The following is a 20,082-nucleotide window of genomic DNA, read 5'->3' on the forward strand; positions in this document are numbered from 1 at the left end:
AGTGTTCCCTTTATTTTTTTGAGCAGTGTACTTCTGGCCACATTCTGACTAGACGTGCCCGGCCTCACTCAATTCATTTTTATTGAGTTAGGCCACGCATGTCTAGTCAGCACGTGACCACATGTATGCAAATCACTGGCACCAGAGAATCCTGACAGCATGCAGTGTGCATTGTTAGAATTCAGAAATCTGCAGTCACATAAAGTGATTGCAGACTCATCACAAGCTTGGATAACCCCTTTATTGCTCCCAACATAAATAAAAATATGAGAATTATTATCACAAAAAAAAATTACATCCAGGTACCTTATAGACAACGTTGTCTTTGGAGTCGTTATCTTTCTTTTCTTCTTTTTCTTGTCCAGACTCCATGAGTTTTCTCATCCAAAGCCTTTTCTGCAGTCTTCCATCTTCTCTGGTCTTCTGCAGCACATCCCCACATGACACACTTAAAGATAGCAGTATCATTATGATGCTCCTGAATAAAATATCTGCCCTGCGCTGAGCCCCTGAATATATAATTGCATCTCACTATATTCCCTGCACAAAATATGACTCCACGCTGTCCCTCTTATGGTACATGCTCTCCATACTGCCCCTCCTTTCCATAATGGGCCCCCTCTTCACAATCTCCTCTCACACTGAGTCCCCCTATAGTGCACAGTCTCTAAACTGTGCCACCTCATCACACCCCCTCCTTGGTATGCTGTCACCTCCTGGCTGTGCCTTTTCACTGTTGCCCCATGCCTCATCCCACACACTACTCAGTCTCTATTGTGTGTGTGGCACCCCTGAAGGTCCAGACGCCACAGAGGTACTGCATCTCAGCCAGAGGTGTAGTATCCCAACTCTCTGGTAAGAAGGGAACATTGTACAGAACTCTCACTTGCACCCCACAGACACCAGTTTAGATGGGGAATCTGGGTGAACCCTAAGGGAGGATGGCCTCATCCCAGTCTAGATAGGAAAGGGTGTTGGGGAGTGGGTGAAGAAGGTAGGAAAAAGGGGGAGGAACTAGTTAGGCGGGAAGGAGTGTGTGAGAGCAGTCAGTCCTGAGAGACCAAAGGAGAAGGAAGTCTGAGAAGTGGGAGAAAGGAAGTGGAGCTGGACAGACATGCAGGTCTGCAGCTCCTGACAGACACAGAAAGAGCAAGAGAATTGAAAGGGAGGAGAAGAAGCTCCCAGAAAGAAGGGGCTCCAGGGACACGGGAAGTGTGGAGGCCACCCGTGGGACACGTTTCCAGGCTGACCAGCATCAGTGGAAGGACTAGGCCGCAGTAGGGGATCCAGCCCCTGAATTAGTGGGAACACTCCAGGCTCCAGCTAAGAATCCACACGCTGCTGTGATTGCAGGTGCAGCAGCCACATTTGCACCTACTTGCTTAAAAGGTGAGCACATAGGGTCCAGGGGACATAGAGTACATCACCTGGCAAGGCCCGCATTCACTGGCTTTGGACACTGGGTGGCAAGCGCAGGGCAGGAGAGGCGATAGCCAGAACAGAAAGAAGGCTAGGAGAGGCATACATATAAGAGGAGTTTCTGGACAGGTGCCCGACTTGCCGGAGAGTTTCCTGGGCCTCTTACCTGGAGGACACAGCACCCCGGCTGGGGGCCCAAACTGTAAGTAAAACTGTGAAAACTGCAGCATGCTGTTTCCTTCTGTTTCTTTCAGGCATCACCTACTCTGTGCCACTACCTGTCCCTAGCAACATTGCCACCCACATCACTAACAGCCCTGGGGACCAAGCTCTATCTGTGGGGAGCTATACCATCTAAGCTGCAAAACCATCAGCCCCAGAGAATCCCTTTAAGCAGCGTCGGCCACCCCTGGCCGAATACCACAGGTGGCGTCACGAACATTACTACATTAGACTTTATTTCCATTTTCCTTAATCCCCTTTTACTGGACGCCCAGGGCCACAGACCGGGTCATCGCCACCGTGACCACCCTTTAAGAACAGAACTGGCCCGGTACCGAGTACCCCATGGTTCTAGCGGGCGCTCCATGTGCCCACTCACACTTTTTTCCCACATACTGTCTCCTTGCATATTTCCCCCTCCCTCCTTATACATTTACCCTCTCACTTTCCATACCGCCTCCTTACACATCCCTCAAACTACCATACTTTGCCCACACCCATCCCATCACCCTCATACTGTATCCTCATACATTTTCCCCTCGCTCCTTATACTTTGTCCACACCCATACCACCACTCACCATACTGTGTCTGCACCCTTCCCCCTTACATGCCTCATCTTATACCTTCCTTCTCATATTGCATCTACAAATTTCTCCCGCTCCTCATATTTTGTCTGCACCTGTCACTTCCTTGCTCCCCAAATTTCTGTCCTAAAATCATACCCCATTACACGAAATCTCACCCAGCTCTGTTACACGAAAAACCCCATCAAAATAAATCTCCCCACACAGTAAATACCCCCCACACACAGTGAATAACCCTCTCATACACACACAGTGGATACCCATCTCACACACACACACACAGTGAATACCCAACACACATACAGTAAATACCCCTCACACTCACAGTAAATACCCCCACACAATAAATACCCCCCACACAGAGTAAATGCCCACCAAACACAGTAAATACCACCCTCACACACAGTAAATACCCCCATCACACACACAGTAAATACCCCACTCACACACACAGTAAATACCCCACATACAGTAAATACCCCACACACAGTAAATAGCCCATATACAGTAAATACCCCACACACAGTAAATACACCCCACAGTAAATGCCCCCTCCATACACACAAAGTAAATACTCCCCTCCACACACACACACAGTAATTACCCCCCTCCACACACAGTAAATGCCCCCCCACACATACAGTAAACTCAGAGAACTGCAGACTCCCAGTCCGGAGGGCTGCAGAAAGCAGCCGCTGGGGTAGACACTTTGGACAGCCGCATTAGGCGGCTCGACTGTGCGCCCTGCCAGCTGCACCCAGGGCACATGTCCTGGCTCCCCCTCTAGTTACGCCTCTGGTTTGACCTATCAACATATCACATTAGTTAATCAGGACAATAAAAAAATTGAAATGCCAGAATTACAGTTTTTCATCACCTTCCTCCACAATTGCAAGAAAAAACAGCCAAAACACATGTACTCCAAAAGAGTTCCATTAAAAATTAAAGCTGACCTCCAAAAAACAAGCCCTTATACAAGTCCGTCAACATAACAATAAAAAAGTTACAGGTCTCAGGAAAGGGTGGCAGATTTTATACAGATTTTTTTTCCCTGCTTAAATTTAAAAAGAAAAAAAAACTATAAAAATTTGGTATCAATATAGTCATACTGACCAGGAGAAACCTATTGCAAAGTTACTATTGCCACATAAAGATTGATGTTTTCTAATATCTTCCATTTTCCTATCTTTTTTCATACTATTTAATTAATAAAATATTTTGTAATCTATTCACTTATTAATGGTAACGTGTACTATCCTTTTTTGTTTTTCAGGGAAACTATACAGACACCATTGCGTTCACCTTTGACTTTCCGTTTGTGTCATCGATTCTCTGAAGATGGCATGGACTCATTCAGCAAACATTTTGAGAGTATTATGGAATCTCATAGAGCCAAGGGGACATCTTACTCCAGTCTTGATTCCATTGACATTCTTTCTTCCTCTTTGCAAAATCAAAACAGCTTCTTCACATTTGACCTTCCAACACTGACCTCAGAAACCCAGAAGCAGATCTGCAGGAATGCTCAGCTTATTGAAGACAACTTTGCACCTTTAGCTCACTTGGAGCAGGACTCGGGGACAAGTTCCACTACTGAATCTGCCTGGAGTGAGAAAGAGGAGGAAACCATAAATGTTATGAGAGTTACACACAATGAGCTGCACAGTTCCTCTCCATCTGAGCACAGCCTAATTATTGCTGATGCCATTATACACAGGTATGTCCTAATCGTAACCATACTGGTTTTGGAATAATGATGCTGTGAAATAACCTATTAGGGAATTCTGAGTTAGCCCCTTTCCGACATGTGCCACAATAGTATGCACATGTCGGACTTTCCCTCTTTGGTGTTGGCTCCGGCACTGAGCACGCACCTTTCCGGGCACATGACAGCTGATATGTTGTACCCACAGCAGTCGTGGGTGGAATCGCGATCCACTAGTTAAATGCTGTGGTCAATCTCTGACGACATTTAACTTGTGCTTACAGGAAGCGCATCACTAATCCCACCCATTGGTGACCCTGTCACATGATCGTGGGTCACCGATGGGTCGTCATGACACCCAGAGGTTTGCAGTAGACCTCTGTTGTTGTCGGTACCAGAATGCTATGAGAGCCACCCCATGGTCAGCGCTCATAGTCATTGAGCATTTCTGCTACACACAGGCAATCTGATCATCGCCTGTGTGTAGCAGAGGCGATCAAAGCACTGCAGCTTCTAGTCTCCCATAGAGACAAAGTATGCAAAACGTTTTTAAATATATTAAAAAAAAATAAAAAAATATATAAAAGTTTCACATCATTCAAAATAATGAAAAAATCAAATATGCATATATTTGGTGTTGCCGTGTTCAGAATTGTCTGATCTATCGATATAAAAAAAAGAATTAACCTGATGTCTAAATGGCGTAATGAGAAAAAAATTAAAAACACAAGAATTACTTTTTTTGGTTACTGCTACATTGCACTAAAATGCAATAACACACAATCAAAACATTGTATCTCCACCAAAATTGTATCAATAAAAACATCAGCTCGGCTTGCAAAAACTAAGCCCTCACCCAACCCCAGATCAATAAAAATGGTTTCGAAAAATAGCGCCATTTTTTATTTTTTTATTTTAAATTTTGGATTTTTTTTCACCAGTTAAATGAAAAAGAACCTATACATGTTTGGTGTCTATGAACTTGTTACCACCTAGAGAATCATAATGGCAGGTCAGTTTTAGCATTTAATGAACGTGGTAGAAAAAAAACCCAAACAACTGTGGGATTGCAGATTCACCGCACTAGGAATTTTTATTCCCATTTTCCAGTACACAATATGTTAAAACCAATGGTGTATTCAAATGATTGGGTTATCTATGCTATGTAGGACTGGACTGGCCTTGCAGAGCAAAATATGCTCTTTGTACCCACTTTTCAATATGGCCAAGAGAAAATCATGACTGCTTTCTTCCAAAAACTTTAGTCGATCTGTTCACAAATTGTGTGTAGTTGCATATCGCGGCCCTATTCATAACTGTTTCTGAAACAAAGCAGACATATTTCCAATCTTGGAAAGCCCTTTTAGAAAATGGACACATGTCAGCAGAAAAGAAGAGGAACTAAGGAAGAGGTAGGTGACAAGTAGGCTTGAAACAGTGTTTGAAGTATATGCAAAGTAGCCATATCTTTGCAAATCATCAAATTATAAGCATCAAAAACTGTACTTAATGAGTCAAACTAAATTTTATGAATGGCTTTTTATGCTAGGGCTCATGTACACAGCCATATTATGACTCCAATATATTTTGAGCTGTAGGGTATTTTGCCGCACTGCAAACATACTAATGATTTTTTGCCCCTGATTTGATAGCAGAAAATTTGCTACGTATTACAGTAGCAGCAATGTTTATTAGATTTACCAAATCTTATCTGCCCACTTTGTGAAAATAGGCCTCTGGGATAGGTTTTTCATCACCACCATGTCAAATGATGCTGACGATTTCCTTGAGTCAAATGAGAAGCATTTCCATAATTAAAAACGACACAATTTGGTGTGTGTTTTGCCAGTTAAGATTTCATTGCAGAATTTCCTTTCTTGAAAGTCTGCAGAGTCATTTTCATGGGAACATACCCATGTAACTCATTGTTGAGTGACAGAAGTGCTGCTGAAGAGATTGCCAGCAGACTTCCTCAAGTGTCAGTAAGGTCTTGAAAGTGCTAGAAAAGTATTTGTAAATTGTTGCATGAGATTGATGGAACCATTGCCCCTTGGGACAGTAAGGCCATACAGTGGGGGGGAAAAGTATTTAGTTAGTCACCAATTGTGCAAGATCTCCCACTTGAAAAGATGAGAGAGGCCTGTAATTGACATCATAGGTAGACCACAACTATGAGAGTCAAAATGAGAAAACAAATCCAGAAAATCACCTTGTCTGATTTGGGAAGATTTATTTTTCAAATTATGGTGGAAAATAAGTATTTGGTCACCTAAAAACATGCAAGATTCCTGGCTCTCACAGACCTGTAACTTCTTCTTTAAGAGGCTCCTTTGTCCTCCACTCATTACCAGTAGTAATGGCACCTGTTTGAACCTGTTATCAGTATAAAACACACCTGTCCACAACTCAAACAGTCACACTCCAAACTCCACTATGGCGAAGACCAAAGAGCTGTCGAAGGACACCAGAAACCAAATTGTAGCCCTGCACCAGGCTGGGAAGACTGAATCTGCAATAGGCAAGCAGCTTGGTATGATGAAATCAACTGTGGGAGCAATAATAAGAAAATGGAAGACATACAATGACCACTGATAATCTCCTTTGATCTGGGGCTCAATGCAAGATCTCACCCTGTGGGGTCAAAATGATCACAAGAACGGTGAGCAAAAATCCCAGAATCACACGGGGGGACCTAGTGAATGACCTGCATAGAGCTGGGACCACCGTAACAAAGGCAATCATCAGTAAAACACTACGCTGCCAGGGACTCAGATCCTGCAGTGCCAGACGTGTCCCCCTGCTTAAGCCAGTACCAGGGCTGGCTCCAGGTTTTTGAGGGCCCCGGGCAAAAGAGTCTCAGTGGTCCCCCCCTTTAACACATACCACGATTCATGATCGCATATAACACAGCCATGTAGTATATAACACAGCCCATGTAGTATATAACACAGCCACGTAGCATATAACACAGCCATGTAGTATATAGCACAGCCCATGTAGCATATAACAGCCCACGTAGTATATAACATGGCCCACATAGTACATAGAACAGCCATGTAGTATATAGCACAGACATGTAGTATACAGCACAGCCCCCATCCCCCCAAGAATGGCCCCATAGTCAAGTACTCACTGTTACAGTTTAAAAAAAAAAAAAAAACACTCCTCACCTCTCAACATGCCCGCACCACGCTGCTCCCTGCTTCGGTCTCGGCGGCTGCCGCTGCACTGCCTGACGCACAGCGAGTGCGCGATGACGTCATTGCGCAACGGCAGTGTCAGAGGCAGAGCAAGGAATGATGGGAGAGGGAGCGTCAGGTGACGCTCTCTCCTCCATCATTTGCTTTGAACTTTACCGGCAGACGCCGGTATAGTTCAATGCAGCGGGGGAGTCGGCACTGGCGGCAGGCGGGCCCCCTGCCTCACAGGGGCCCCATAGAGGCTGCGTGATGTGCCGCTAGTTGAGGGCCCCTGGGGGAGCGGGGGCCCCAGGCACTGGCAGCTGCCTGCCCCTAACGCCGGCCCTGAATGGGCCCCCCTGTCTCGCCAGGGCCCCAGTGCTTGCCCGGGTACGCCGGGTGCTGACGCCAGCCCTGGCCAGTACATGTCCGAGCCTGTCTGAAGTTTGCTAGAAAGCATTTGGATTATCTATAAGATTATTGGGAGAATGTTATATGGTCTGATGAAACCAAAGCAGAACTGTTTGGAAGAAACAAAACTCGTAGTGTTTGAAGGAGACCTAATGCTGAGTTGCATCCAAAGAACACCATACCTACTGTGAAGCATGGGGGGTGACAACATCATGCTTTGGGGATTTTTCTCTGCAAAGCGACAAGGACGACTGATCCGTGTACATGAAAGAATGAATTGAGCCATGTATTGTGAGATTTTGAGCACAAACCTCCTTCCATCAGCAAGGGCATTGAAGATGAAACATGGATGGGTCTTTCAGCATGATAATGATCCCAAGCACACCGCCACTGAGACGAAGGTGTGGCTTCGTAAAAAGCATATGAAGGTCCTGGAGTGGCCTAGCCAGTCTCCAGATCTCAACCCCATAGAAAACCTTATGAGGGAGTTGAAAGTCCATGTTGCCCAGCGACAGACCCAAAACATCATTGCTCTAGAGGAGATCTGCATAGAGAAATGGGCAACATACCACCAACAGTGTGTGCCAACCTTGTGAAGACTTACAGAAAATGTTTGACATCTGTCATTGCCAACAAAGGATATAAAACAAAATATTGAGATTAACTTTTGGTAATGACCAAATACTTATTTTTCACCATAATTTGCAAAATAAATCTTGCCAAATAAGACGAGATGATTTTCTGGATTTTTTGTCTCAATTTTGCCTCTCATAGTTGTGTTCTACCTATGATGTCAATTACAGGCCTCTCTCATCTTTTTAAGTGGGAGAACTTGCACAATTGGTGGCTGACAAAATACTTTTTTTCCCCACTGTATATGACATTCACGTTGTGGCTGTAATTTGGACACAACGTAGATGGGAACCAGAAAAACGAGCTGAGACTTTGCTTTCAAATTGTCTATTAAACAATTATTTTGATTTTGCAGTAAGAACAAGCTGTTTCACCCTCAAAATCAAATAATTGTTTAGTGGGCAATTTGAAAATCATCACAGCTGAAATGAGGACACCACATCTGGCCTTACTATAAGTATAGTTGTCAAAATCACATCTCCACCACCAAGAGCCACAACTATATTACCTTTAAAGGGGGACGCTACCTCCATCCACAATCACACAATGCAGAGACACATACAATGTGCAGAGAAACGTATTGGGACACATGTAGTAATCAATGAATTTAGGTTTTTATTCAGTCCTATTGCCATAGGTGCATAAAATCCATGAACATTACATGGATGTATAAAATGGACACATGGATGACACATGGATGAAAATTGGGTGAATTTTGTCAGAATTTTCTGAATGAATGTCAGACAATTTTTCACACGCTCGTCTGCAGCCGACCTTAAAGAGGCAATCTTGTATACAATATTTCACCTGTCCAATGAGTAATTGATAAGTGTTAGACAGGTTGGGGTCAGACCACTGAGTTTTTATAGAAACAGTCAAGTGCTTGGCTATTTGTATATCACTTGTGGAGTTGCATGAAGTGACAGTACACACAGTCAACCAACTCTTTAACTCTCATGCAGGTTGGGGTGGAGGGAAAGTTCCACATTTTAGTGATTGATGGAGGTCCCCCACTAATAAACAATATTTGCAGAATTTACCTATAAGTATATGCTTTTGTATGTACTTTGTGTAGTGTCTATATACTATAAAAACGCTTTTTGACATAGACTGAAATTACTATCATATACAATCTAAGCCAAGAAATAAAATATTAATACGAATAGAATTTTTTTTTATTAATAGTGATTGCTAATATTGCAATATTTATCTTCCTACCATGTGTCCTATGTAATTTAGGCCAAGTGAGATTTCATCCTATAAGTAAATGTCCATGATTGTCACTAGAGGGAGCCATGATTACGAATAAGAAATCTGCACACGCCCTGCAATGAAATAGACGTCCATTGATTGAACAGTCAGTCAGTGGTACGTGCTTGGCATTGTACTTCTCCTTAGAAATCATTAACAACTTGTAGAGCTGCTGTAATGTCTTTAGGTTTAGTGTATCTCTATCAAATTGACAGCTTTGGTCTACGCCATAACACAACAGATCTTTACTAGTGGCTGATGTCCAGTGATACAATATTGTATGTCGGTGTGGCAGAATTTAATTTTTTTATTAACGCTTTAGGGTTGCATTGGGTTAAAGAGGTTGTAAAATGTCTAAAAAAAAATTTTTTTAAAAGGACTCAAATTCCTATTAAAAAAAAGTGATTTTCAGTCTAATTGAACCCACATTTCAAACACTTATGTGCACACGTTAAGAATCTGCAGCAGATTTTTCTGCATCAACAGTTGTGGCAATAACACACTGCGTGAAATATGCATGCTTTGATGCGTTTTTGATGCATTTTTGCTTGCTTTTTTTCAGATTTATTTGAATCAGTGAAAAAACGTTGTGAAAATGCTGAAAGAATTGACAGGCTACAGATTTGGACAAAATCAGCTGCATGTTCATGAGACTCCAGAAATGTCATTCACTTTACTGGGACTGTAAGGTCAGAACTAGTGATGAGCGAGTGTACTCGTTGCTCGGGTTTTCCCGAGCACGCTCGGGTGATCTCCAAGTATTTTTTAGTGCTCGGAGATTAAGTTTTCATCACGGCAGCTGAATGATTTACAGCTATTAGCCAGCTTGATTACATGTGGTGGTTCCCTAGCAACCAGGCATCCCCCACATGTACTCAGCCTGGCTAGTAGCTGTAAATCAGCTGCCGCGATGAAAACAATCTCTGAACACTAACAAATACTCGGAGGTCACCCGTGCGTGCTCGGGAAAACCCGAGCAATGAGTACACTCGCTCATCACTAGTCAGAACCTATTTTAGACCCATAATGTAGTGGGGGCACTTCCAAAAAATGTATATAATCCCAGAATAAGACGAGCAATTAAACCCAAATATAGGAAAATAAACAAATATTTGTTTGAGAAGTACAGTGCCTTGCGAAAGTATTCAGCCCCCTGGAACTTTTCAACCTTTTCCCACATATCATGCTTCAAACATAAAGATACCAAATGTAAATTTTTGGTGAAGAATCAACAACAAGTGGAACACAATTGTGAAGTTGAACGAAATGTATTGGTTATTTAAAATTTTTGTGGAAATTCAAAAACTGAAAAGTGGGGCATGCAATATTATTCGGCCCCTTTAACTTAATACTTTGTTGCGCCACCATTTGCTGCGATTACAGCTGCAAGTCGCTTGGGGTATGTCTCTATCAGTTTTGTACATCGAGAATCTGAAATTCTTGCCCATTCTTCCTCGTTTGTGAACAGCAGTTTTCAGCTCTTTCCACAGATTCTCGATTGGATTGAGGTCTGGACTTTGACTTGGCCATTCTAACACCTGGATACGTTTATTTATGAACCATTCCATTGTAGATTTTGCTTTATGTTTGGGATCATTGTCTTGTTGGAAGACAAATCTCCGTCCCTGTCTCAGCTCTTTTGCAGACTCCAACAGGTTTTCTTCAATAATGGTCCTGTATTTGGCTCCATCCATCTTCCCATCAATTTTAACCATCTTCCCTGTCCCTGCTGAAGAAAAGCAGGCCCAAACCATGATGCTGCTACCACCTTGTTTGACAGTGGGGATGGTGTGCTCAGGGTGATCAGCTGTGTTGCCTTTGCGCCAAACATATCGTTTGGCATTGTTGCCAAAAAGTTCGATTTTGGTTTCATCTGACCAGAGCACCTTCTTCCACATGTTTTGTGTGCCTCCCAGGTGGCTTGTTGCAAACTTTAAACAACACTTTTTATGGATATCTTTGAGAAATGGCTTTCTTCTTGCCACTCTTCCATAAAGGCCAGATTAGTGCAGTGTACGACTGATTGTTGTCCTATGGACAGACTGTCCCACCTCAGCTGTAGATCTCTGCAGTTCATCCATAGTGATCATGGGCCTCTTGGCTGCATCTCTGATCAGTCTTCTCCTTGTTTGAGATGAAAGTTTAGAGGGACGGCCGGGTCTTGGTAGATTTGCAGTGGTATGATACTCCTTCCATTTCAATATGATCGCTTGCACAGTGCTCCTTGGGATGTTTAAAGTTTTGGAAATCATTTTGTATCCAAATCCGACTTTAACCTTCTCTACAACAGTATCACAGACCTGCCTGTTGTGTTCCTTGGTCTTCATGATGCTCTCTGTGCTTCAAAGCGAACCCTGAGACTATCACAGAGCAGGTGCATTTGTACGGAGACTTGATTACACACAGGTGGATTATATTTATCATCATTAGGCATTTAGGACAACATTGGATCATTCAGAGATCCATAATGAACTTCTGGAGTGAGTTTGCTGCACTGAAAGTAAAGGGGCCGAATAATATTGCACCCCCCACTTTTCAGTTTATGAATTTCCACAAAAATTTAAAATAACCAATAAATTTCGTTCAACTTCACAATTGTGTTCTACTTGTTGTTGATTCTTAACCAAAAATTTACATTTGGTATCTTTATGTTTGAAGCCTGATATGTGGGAAAAGGTTGAAAAGTTCCAGGGGGCCGAATACTTTCGCAAGGCACTGTATTTAAAACAATAAAGCAAAGTTTAAACTATATACTTACCCCAAGGAAGAAGCTGTAAGTGAAACGTACGTCACGGTTCCTAATCTGTGCCTCAAAAATCTCACTATTTATTTTACTATATTTGGGCTTAATTTCTTCCCTTCTTTGGGGATTATATGGGACTGTAAAGTGCAGCATTTTTTGCCCTTACATTTTTTTTTTCAGAAAAACAAGGCAAAAACGCAGCTTGTGAACAAGCCCTTACCTGATCTCTGATGATCTCTACATTCTGTTCCTATCTCGACACACAAAACATGACCGGAAATGCCTGCTCAGCCAGTCACTCGCTGCATTGGTGTGTCAGGACAGGACCAATAAGTAGGGACCAGGAAACATTGAAACCAAAAATCAAGAGGGCGAATGTCGCTTATGCTTTATTTTTATCAACCAGTCTCTGCACCCTTTATCTGCTGGACAAATGAATATTGAACAGCCGTATGCTCTACTGACACGTGTTTTCTAAATTGTTGCAATTCTCTGTAAAATAATTCTGTAGCATTGTTTTATGGCCTATTTCACATGAGCCTATTATTATACATTTCTAAAGCAGATCTGCAACATGGACGCATACTTAAATTGAATGCATCAATATTTGCATCTTTATTTGCATTCATCCCTATTTTTTTTCTATTGAGCAAAAATATATCTGTGTTTGGCCAATAGAAAATAATATCAATAAATGCAAATATAGGTAAAAAAACAGCTGATGAAATATTGATTGAATGATGATGCATTCTTCATAGGCTTTAATGACCAAAACGGCACAAGCGTATCATATTTCCATTATTGAAAAATTCCTAAAATATGGATGAAAAATTTGCTCTTGACCACTCAGTCAGATCTGGCACTGATTAACTGTGTGCTGACACAACTGATTGACCAGAGGAATGGTAATACTCACATTGTCCATTTGTTGATACGTTTACAAGAGGCAGGAGGTGTAACTGAGGAATGGCACAATAGAAATAAAAACATAGAAATATGGGGAAGACAAGAATTTATCAAACAGATATGTCAACAGGAATGACAGGTCCTCATTAAAGGGACTCTATGACCAAGGTTTTGCCACCTAATATGAAAGTAGCATATTAAACAGTCAGAGACCCTGATTCCAGCAATGTATCACTTACTGGGCTGCTTGCTGTAGTTTTGATAAAATCACTGTTGTCTCTGCTTCAGATCTAACAGTTCTCGGAATGCTGGGCTCTCTATAGCTCCACCCCCACCACTGATTGGCAGCTTTCTGTGTACACCATGCATGTGCAAAAGACTGCCAATCAGTGGTGGGGGCGGGGTTATAAAAACTCTTGAATATGCAGAAGTACCTGGCAGCAGGTTTATTAGGCCTCTCTTGCTGATAAAACAGTCATTTTATCAAAACTACAGCAAGCAGCCCAGTAAGTGACACATCGCTGGAATCAGGGTGTCTGTCTCTATATTATGCTGCTCTCAGATGTGGTAGCAAAATACTGATCACAGATTCCCTTCAAGCAGATTTCAGAGTAACTTTAAATGTACAAGCTGCTAGTTATTACTAGTGATTTTTGTGTTGTTTTTTTGCTTTGTATGCGTGTTATTCCTTGACATTGGTATTGTCGACTACCGTGAAAAAGTGCCTCCCCAAGGGTCTCCGACCCCTTTACCTTCCCAATCCCGAATAACGACATGAGTCTCAAGTTGGATATAATTGGTCACAGCGGCCTTTATTATAAACAAACAAAACATATAACCATAACATAAACTGGGAAAGGGTCCCTGAAGCTAAAAGTCTGGTGTTAACCATAGTATAAACAAGTGGACAAGAGACCAACCGTAGATTACTCTCAGCCGTTACCCCACAGGCTCGAGAGCACCAAAATACCCCGAAGGGTTACCAATTGTCCACTTCCAACTTAGGAATCTGGCCCACCATTACCAAGATTCCCCCAAATCACCAGACCCGCAACCAAAACTTATACCAACTGGAGAATCCGTATCCCGACGGACCCCCCAGGCCAATTTAGCACCAACTTCAAGGACCCCTCCACCACAAGGATACTTGACCCCCTCAAGTACCCGAGACCCCACCAACCTTAACTGCTATGGCTCGTTCAATTCCAGACTGCAGCCCCAGGGCCCACAAATCAATGCCATACACTTTATGCAGTTAATAGCCTCTGTGTCTGTACTGTTACATACTTAGGTAGTTAACTGGTTCATGCAGCTTTACATGAACACCCGAGCCTTACACTATGGCTGGTCCAAATAACTAAAGCAATTGTTACCATCCACCTCTCGTGTCTCCCCTTTTCCTCATAGATTGTAAGCTTGCGAGCAGGGCCCTCATTCCTACTGGTATCTGTTTTGAACTGTGATTTCTGTTATGCTGTAATGTCTATTGTCTGTATAAGTCCCCTCTATAAGTTGTAAAGCGCTGCGGAATATGTTGGCGCTATATAAATAAAATTATTATTATTAATTATTATTATTAATGCCCACCGCGTTCAGATGAACGCCATCACCCAAAAGAAATTGGTCACCCCCACGTTCCAACTCGAAATGACGCACTGCCAGGCCCCCGTTCCGCACAACAAAACCAGACACGGCCCGATTCACCTTGATGTGGGCCTTATTAATCCTCTCCACCGACCTAGCGTGCCTCCAGGATTTCCGTGGAACAATCTCCGACCACACAATAGAAATTTCCCGAAAGGAAACCCATAACCTTAACAAGTCATGTTTAATGTCCCGGATCAACTCACGACAAGGGCGAACTCCCAAGTCGTTTCCCCCAACGTGTAAAACCAACATATCAGGAGGCCTGTCCAATCGAACACCATTGTGTACTTCCTGCAGGACTCCGTTCCAACCTAAGCCCCGAAACCCCAAACACATGATGATGGCCACATCCCTGGAAAAGCCGAGCTGTCTTCCATCCTGTCGGATGTCCGCCCGCTTTGCGCCCCAGTACACATAGGAGTGGCCGACAATCCACACCAACAACGAGGATGAACCTGAAAAACATAAATGACTTAAACAAGCGCCAACAACGAGTAAAATGACTGAACAGTCCCCAGCCTCTCAAGGCCTCACATAACTCCGATAACGGCCGGACTCCCACCGCCCTATCCTCTGTACCACCGCAGGAGCCAATCCATTCTGCGCTGCCTCCGTAGCGGCCCCGATCCGAAAAGAATGTGAGGCGAACCTGGAAGAATCCACACCGATGGCCTCTAAAGACTGCCGAAAAACCGCTACAAACTGATATTTAGACAGAAAAGATCCGTCCTCCTCATGACGCAACAAAGGCCCATCCCCACCCAGGTGAAGCCTATCAAAATCCTGCCAGCAACGGACAGGACACATAACGGAACCTGGAACAGCGCCCAAAAGCACCTTTTTACCTTGTCCCGTCTGATCTGTCTTAGACTTCCGAATCCAAAATTCCAGCGACTCCTCGGAAACAAAAAAGTCCCCAGCCCAGAGGCCCCCTTGACAAACCGTGGTAGGAGACACTAGCTACCCAACCCTCAACGTTCCATAAAAGGCCAAAGAAAAAGCTAGGCGAAATAGCGCAACCTCGATGCTAGAAACACATATGTCACCCAGACGTACCCCCAACCGCTCCAACATCTCAAAAGACACCGGGCACCTGCGATCACCTTGGCTCCCCGTTCTTCTCAACCCCTTGGCAGCTTGCTTTACCAAAAAAGACTTCGTCAAATCTTGTAGGCCCCGGAGCCTGAAACCAAATGCTAAAGCCGCTATAGTCCTATCAACCTTCGCTGTCGACCATCCCTGATCCGCCCCATGTCTCAGCCATAACAACAACGCCCCCACTTGGTCCCGACCTGTACCCTCAATGCCACAAGACGCCATCCAACTCTCCCAAGTGCTCCATACCGCCTGATAAACCGACCACGTACTCGGCGCCAAGGACGCTTGAATTAGAGGTTCAGCAGCCCGGACACCACGCTCCAAAGCTCCGCCGGGCATTCCAGCCCCGTCTCCTCGGCCTCCGGAGCCAGCGACCGAAAACGCTCCCACTGGAAATGAGACAGAGAATCGGCAATGCAATTATTAACACCGGGCACATGTGATGCCGTGAAATAAGCATTCAAGGATAAACAAAACAAAACCAACTGCCGAAGAACTCTGATCACAGGGGGCGAAGATGTCGACAAACTGTTAATGGCGCACACGACCGCCATATTATCGCAGTTAAAACAAACCCTTTTATTTCAAAAATCGTCGCCTCAAAGCTGCACCGCCACCAAAATCGGAAAGGTTCCGTACCAACCCTGCTTCAAACCAGGCTTCCGGCCATCTAGCAGCACACCAACGGCCCCTGAAAAAGGCCCCAAATCCAATACCGCCTGACGCGTCGGTAAACAAATCTAAATCAGCGTTACCCACTGCTTCCTCCATCAACAAGGAACGCCCATTGTAACAGGACAAAAAACGGTCCCAAACCTCCAAGTTGGCTTTGTGTTCGGCAGACAAATGAACAAAATGATGTGGGGCGGTAATCCCGGCCATAGCACTAGCCAATCTACGTGAAAAAATCCTCCCCATTGGGATAATTTGGCATGCAAAATTCAATTTCCCCATGAGCGACTGCACTTCGCATAGCGGAAGTTTCTTCAAACGTCTAGCTCGGGCCACCTCGTCTCTCAAGCCTAGCACCTTGTCAACCGGCAACCTAAACTCCCACTTCATGGAATCGATGACAATACCCAAAAAAGACAGACTCGTGCACGTACCTTTCGTCTTGCCCGGTGCCAGCGGGTAGGGTTGAGCGAAACGGGTCGGCCATTTTCAGAAGTCGCCGACTTTTGGCAAAGTCGGGTTTCATGAAACCCGACCCGACCCCTGTGTGGGGTCGGCCATGAGGTCGGCGATCTTCTGAATCTGGTATCGGAATTCCGATACCGAGTTCCGATATGTTTGCGATATCGGGAATCGGTATCGGAATCCATATTTAAGTGTTAAATAAAGAATCAAAATAAAAAATATTGATATACTCACCCTTGGACGCGCCCTGGTACTAACCAGCAGCCTTCCTTCCTAAGAATGAGCGCGTGAATGACCTGCGGTGACGTCGCGGCTTGTGATTGGTCGCGAGCGGTCACATGGGCGGTCACGCGACCAATCACAAGCCGCGACGTCATCTAAGGTCCTTCACGCGCTCATTCTTAGGAAGGAAGGCTGCCGGTTAGTACCAGGGCGCGTCCGAGGGTGAGTATATCAATATTTTTTATTTTGATTCTTTATTTTACACATTAATATGGATCCCAGGGCCTAAAGGAGATTTTCCTCTCCTTCAGACCCTTGGAACCATAGTATCCCATTGCACTGCATTGGGTTTCGTGTTTCGGCCGACCCCGACTTTTTTATAGGATCGGCCGATTTCACTCGACCCGACTTTTGAGAAAGTCGGGTTTCGTGAAACCCGACCCGATCCTATAAAAATAAAAGTCGCTCAACCCTACCAGCGGGACCCCAAAACGCTCGGCAACCCAAACAACCGTCCTCAACAAGACCTCACAACATTGAGACTGATCGGGGCCTATGCACAAAAAATCGTCCAGATAATGGATCATCGAATCCAAACCGGACACATCCCGCACCGCCAACTCCAAAAAAGAACTGAAGGCCTCAAAATAAGCGCACGACAGCGAACAGCCCATCGGCAAACAACGGTCAACATAAAACCCACCGTCCCAATAACAGCCTAACAACCTCATGCTATCGGGGTGAACCGGCAATAAACGAAAGGCCGACTCAATATCAATCTTAGCCAACAACGTCCCCTTACCACAACTGTGCACCCACCTGGCTGCCTCATCAAACGACGTGTAAACCACCGAACAAAGCTCTGGATCAATCCCGTCATTCATGGACCTCCCTTTTGGGTAGGACAGATGCTGAATGAGCCTAAATTTATTAGGCTCCTTCTTGGGAACCACGCCCAAAGGCGACACCACCAAGTCATCCACAGGAGGAACGGGAAAAGGTCCAGACATCCTACCTAAAGCAACCTCTTTGCTTAACTTTTCCGACACGACCGATGCGTGCAACTCAGCTGATCTAAGGTTCTTCAAACTCGGTGGTACCACAAAAGCCGGAGCAGGTATGCAAAAACCAACGCTAAAACCGGTCCGGAGCAACTCCGCCCTCTCCCTATCGGGGAACCTATTTAGATAGGAGGCCATCGCGTCCAACCTCACCGGCGTCACTCCCTTTGGAATTACCCTCTGGCTTCCCTTTTTTCTTGAAACATTTGGAAGCTCCGTGGGAAGCCCAGTTGCAGTGCGAGCATAAATGCTTGAACTTACAAGTTGCTCCAAACTTACACTGGCCCTCGTTAAACAGCCAGCACACACCATGCTTCTGACCACCAGATTGTCCCGATTGACCCCCGGTTCCTGAAGAGGAACCTTGCGAAGTGCCTTGGCTGGAAGTTCCGGCCCCGCTTTGAAAGGAGTGACCAAACTTCGTTGGCACCATCACGCGCAACCACAAACCAATGTCCTTCTGATCCCACTGGATCGCAGGACGAACTGCCTTCTGCTGCCGAAACTGCTCGTCGTACCTTAACCACGCTTGACCTCCATAGGCCTCACCTATAGAATCCATATAACAGAACAAGGCGGAGAAATTCTCTGGAGCCTTCTCACCAATAACACTCGCCAAAATTGCGAATGCCTGAAGCCAATTCACAAAAGTCTGAGGAATAAGGTGCCATCGCCGCTTTTCCTCATTCTTTTTACTATCCTCCTTCTTACTCTTAGCAAGGTAAAATTTTTCCAACAGCAAAAGCGAGAATATCTCAACGTACTCGTCTTTCCAAATCTTATCACGCACCTCCTTCTTCAAATGTGCCCCTAATGGCCCTTCAAAGCAAACATATACCTCACTGCATGCCTTATCATCCAGCCAAATGCCCCCTTCTTTCTCTTTTTTGGTCTGCACGGATACCAATACCGGCTCAGCCGACCTGTCCTGCTCCGTAACACTGCTGCCGGGCAATGCCAACCCCGCATCGGACGATCCGACCCAAGCCGACAAAGGGGACGGTCCTGACCTGCCGCTGCCCAACCATGACAACAGCTCTCGTACACCCGACAACAACTCCCCCACCCCTTCACCACTCCCAACCACCCGCATACCGGCTCCATCACCCCGCTCTACCAAAAACCCGTCCTGATCTACAGAAATCGCAGTTGGCGTCGAAAACGCCGGGGACAAACGATACACAGATGAGTTCTCACCAGGCTGCAGGGGCACTGTGATCCCCCCAGCCGCAGATGCCGTCGCCGTCCAACTGTCTCCCGATCCTGAAGCCGTCCTTAGGCCCTCCCGGACATGAATTTCACTCCGCAATGCGGCTCCAGCCGACCCGACCCCTGCAGAGGGGACCATGGTAACCGCGGCAACCGAGGGGGCCGCCTGGTGTCTTGAAGACCCGGACCCGCCGTAGGAAGCACTGCCGTCTGTCACCGCCACCAGGAAAGATGCAGGCCTGGCCGCTGGTGCATGAGGGGAATGGTGCTCCCTGGCCGTGTCCAGCTGCCCCGCAGGATCAGGGGCGCTGCCCGCCGTCGCCGCTGGGATGTTCCCCCGCCGTCTCAAGGTGCCGCAGGAAGCAGGCCGCCTGGCCTGGTCATCAACACAGCGACCCGCCGTAACATCGCTCCGGCCATTGGTGGGTTTGGCGCGTGAAGGACTCGCCCCCCGGAGTGATGGGGGAGAAGGCCCAACTGCCGCCGCGGGCCCTTTCTTCCTGCTCCAAACCCCCTGTCATGGCATCTTCCACGTACTCCGCCCGGGGGAGGGGGTGGGGCGGCTCGCTCCAGCCTGGTCTATACAGTGTGCAGGCTCAGATTGGCCCTCAGGGTAACAGGGGAATTCCCCGGTGGGCCCCTGTGTTGATCTGG

The 20,082-nt window shown here is 45.4% G+C and overlaps 1 protein-coding gene across 5 annotated transcripts in view; it reads left to right on the plus strand.

Annotated features, from left to right (window-relative positions):
• PSD (pleckstrin and Sec7 domain containing) overlaps positions 1 to 20,082 on the plus strand; it is a 543,766-nt gene that overhangs the window by 193,714 nt on the left and 329,970 nt on the right. For all 5 annotated transcript variants that reach the window (XM_077259193.1, XM_077259189.1, XM_077259192.1 and 2 more), the window contains one exon: positions 3,500 to 3,943. In XM_077259193.1, coding sequence (XP_077115308.1) covers positions 3,500 to 3,943 — 444 coding nt within the window. The remainder of the gene's footprint in view (positions 1 to 3,499; positions 3,944 to 20,082) is intronic.

Source organism: Ranitomeya variabilis, chromosome 4 (assembly GCF_051348905.1).
Source record: "Ranitomeya variabilis isolate aRanVar5 chromosome 4, aRanVar5.hap1, whole genome shotgun sequence".
NCBI classification, from domain to species: Eukaryota; Metazoa; Chordata; class Amphibia; order Anura; family Dendrobatidae; genus Ranitomeya; species Ranitomeya variabilis.